Genomic DNA, 2386 nt, shown 5'->3' on the forward strand with positions numbered 1-2386 from the left:
AAAAAAGAGTTCATCCTACTACCCATTATTAAAATTAATAAGGAACCAAGACAATAACAAAGTTAAGAACTAGAATACATGTTTTATGTCTTCAGTACATCTTCAATACATCGAATACGACAAATTTTGGACTGCTCCGTCTTTCTTAACAGAATTCTACCCTCAGCGATCCAAACATATGCAAATCCTTTCTCCTTCTTTTCTTTGGTGACATTGAAGAATAACTGTTTCATGTAAGGAGTAAGTTGTTCATTGATGTATACTGGTTGAATGTCAGATGGAGCTTTGGTGAAATCAGATACTCTTGGTTTTGATTTTTTACTTTCCTTGAGAATTTTATCCCTTAGCTGTTTCGAGTTGAATTGTGCAATCAATGCCTTAGGCTTATTTTTGGCACCTACTGCAACTCGTTTCACAACATAAGTTCCAGGATCAGGAACTTGGATTTGGATTTTCTCACAAAGAGATCCCATGATAACTTTTGGATCTTCAATGACATCTGGAATTCCCAAGATCTCCAGATTATGATCCAGGGATCGTTGATCCATGTCATGAACCTGGAAACTAAGTTCTTTCACTTTATTCTTCAGCATCACGTTCTCGTTCGCCAGTTCCTCTTGCTTCTTTTGCAGGGAAGAAAAATTCTTCTTCATTTCATTGAATCCACTGATCACATCCTCTAATTTCCCTGAGTGGAACTGAAGACTATTTTCAAACTCAAGCAGCTTAGAATTGATATCCTTACATTGAATCCACTGATCACATCCTCTAATTTCCCTGAGTGGAACTGAAGACTATTTTCAAACTCAAGCAGCTTAGAATTGATATCCTTGGAAAATTCCTGAAACATCTTTTTCATTTGCTCTAATAGCTTGTCATCCCTTGTCTTGGTTTGCTCATCCTCTAGATCAGCTTCCTCTTCATTACTTGATCGCATCCCCTTGCATGACAAACACTTCCAAGTCAGTTTCGCTTTTCCCATCTTCTTGAAATTCATGTCATTTTTACCCGCACATAAGTAATGGTAAGGCAGCGAACAGGTGAAGCATTTCAACATATCCTCCTGTATGACAGGATCACGACATCTCGCACAATTTGCCATTCCTCTTGATTTATTTCAGAGTTTTCAGAAAAAACGCGAGTAAGCGTTGTGCAGCTAGTCAACCGTACCCTCCGGTAGAAAAGATGATTTCAAAGTTGACAAATAACACTGCAATAGTTATAAAACACCAAATAAATTATTTTAGCAAAAAACTCATTTTTTATGTAATAATTAATTATTAATTTTTTCTTTTCTTCGTTATCTGTTATGTTCTTTTTTTACCTATCGTTTTATTTGTACAAAAAAGAACGTAACAGATAACGAACACGGTGGAATAATTAAATTGAGAAAACAAAAATAAATAATTTTAAAAAATCATTGTTTCCTGTTTTTAATTAATTAATTCAAAAACTGATTTGAATAATTTGTTATTTAGGACAAGACAAAACATTGAACAAATTAAAGGTTAGGTTAGGTTAGGTACATACTACAATTTTAAAAAATCATTGTTTCCTGTTTTTAATTAATTAATTCAAAAACTGATTTGAATAATTTGTTATTTAGGACAAGACAAAACATCGAACAAATTAAAGGTTAGGTTAGGTTAGGTACATACTACATATATAGGTACTGATCGAATAAACTACGGGCTAAATTATTCCCCCAAATTTTAATATTTTTACTTTCTTTTCAATACCTTCTCGTCCTATTAACTGCGCCGCAGGCGAAATTTTTCTAAGGTGATGGCCCCAAGTAATTTTATTAACTGTTTATCCTACCAATATAACTCATCCACTAATTTACATAGGTGAGATTTTTGCAGGCAACATATTGTTATGCAAATAAAAAGAAAATTGATTTATTTCAGAGTTTTCAGAAAAAACGCGAGTAAGCGTTGTGCAGCTAGTCAACCGTACCCTCCGGTAGAAAAGATGATTTCAAGTTGACAAATAACACTGCAATAGTTATAAAACACCAAATAAATTATTTTAAAAAAAAATTATTATAGCATCACCTTTAATTACAAAATAATGAAAATTTGATGAAAATGATCGACAAAAAATGCCAATTATTTACATGTAAATTACAATATTTTAAAAAGGAAAATATGTATTTTGTTATAACGTACGTGCGTACTATTCTACTGCTTCGCGCTCCCTTGTTTACGGTCGCGCTGCGCGCTCCCGGGGGCTTCGCGGGGTTGTGCCTGGGGTCGCGCTTCGCGCTCCCTTGCTTACGGTCGCGCTGCGCGCTCCCGGGGGCTTCGCGGGGTTGGGCATGCGGTCGCGCTGCGCGCTCCCGGGGGTTCGGGGGGGTAGGCATCGGCTGGCGGTGGGGGCTCCC

General features: G+C 36.2%; 1 protein-coding gene across 1 annotated transcript; it reads right to left on the reverse strand.

Annotated features, from left to right (window-relative positions):
* Window positions 1-83: 83 nt before the first annotated feature.
* On the reverse strand, window positions 84-997 carry LOC103518020. Its single transcript, XM_008483071.1, has 2 exons — window positions 746-997; window positions 84-698 (listed from the first exon to the last, which is right to left on the reverse strand). Exons 1-2 carry the CDS (start codon window positions 995-997, stop codon window positions 84-86), a joined length of 867 nt encoding a protein of 288 aa, XP_008481293.1.
* Window positions 998-2386: the final 1389 nt, after the last annotated feature.

The sequence above is a fragment of the Diaphorina citri genome, unplaced genomic scaffold (genome assembly GCF_000475195.1).
Source record: "Diaphorina citri unplaced genomic scaffold, Diaci psyllid genome assembly version 1.1 scaffold2043, whole genome shotgun sequence".
NCBI classification, from domain to species: domain Eukaryota; kingdom Metazoa; phylum Arthropoda; class Insecta; order Hemiptera; family Psyllidae; genus Diaphorina; species Diaphorina citri.

What these genes read in the sequence shown, in the direction of transcription:
- LOC103518020 (XM_008483071.1), bottom strand. Translation starts at nt 997, where the DNA reads ATGAATTTCAAGAAGATGGGAAAAGCGAAACTGACTTGGAAGTGTTTG. An exon ending in ATGTGATCAGTGGATTCAAT is followed by an intron (nt 699 to 745) that starts GTAAGGATATCA and finishes AATAGTCTTCAG; the next exon opens with TTCCACTCAGGGAAATTAGA.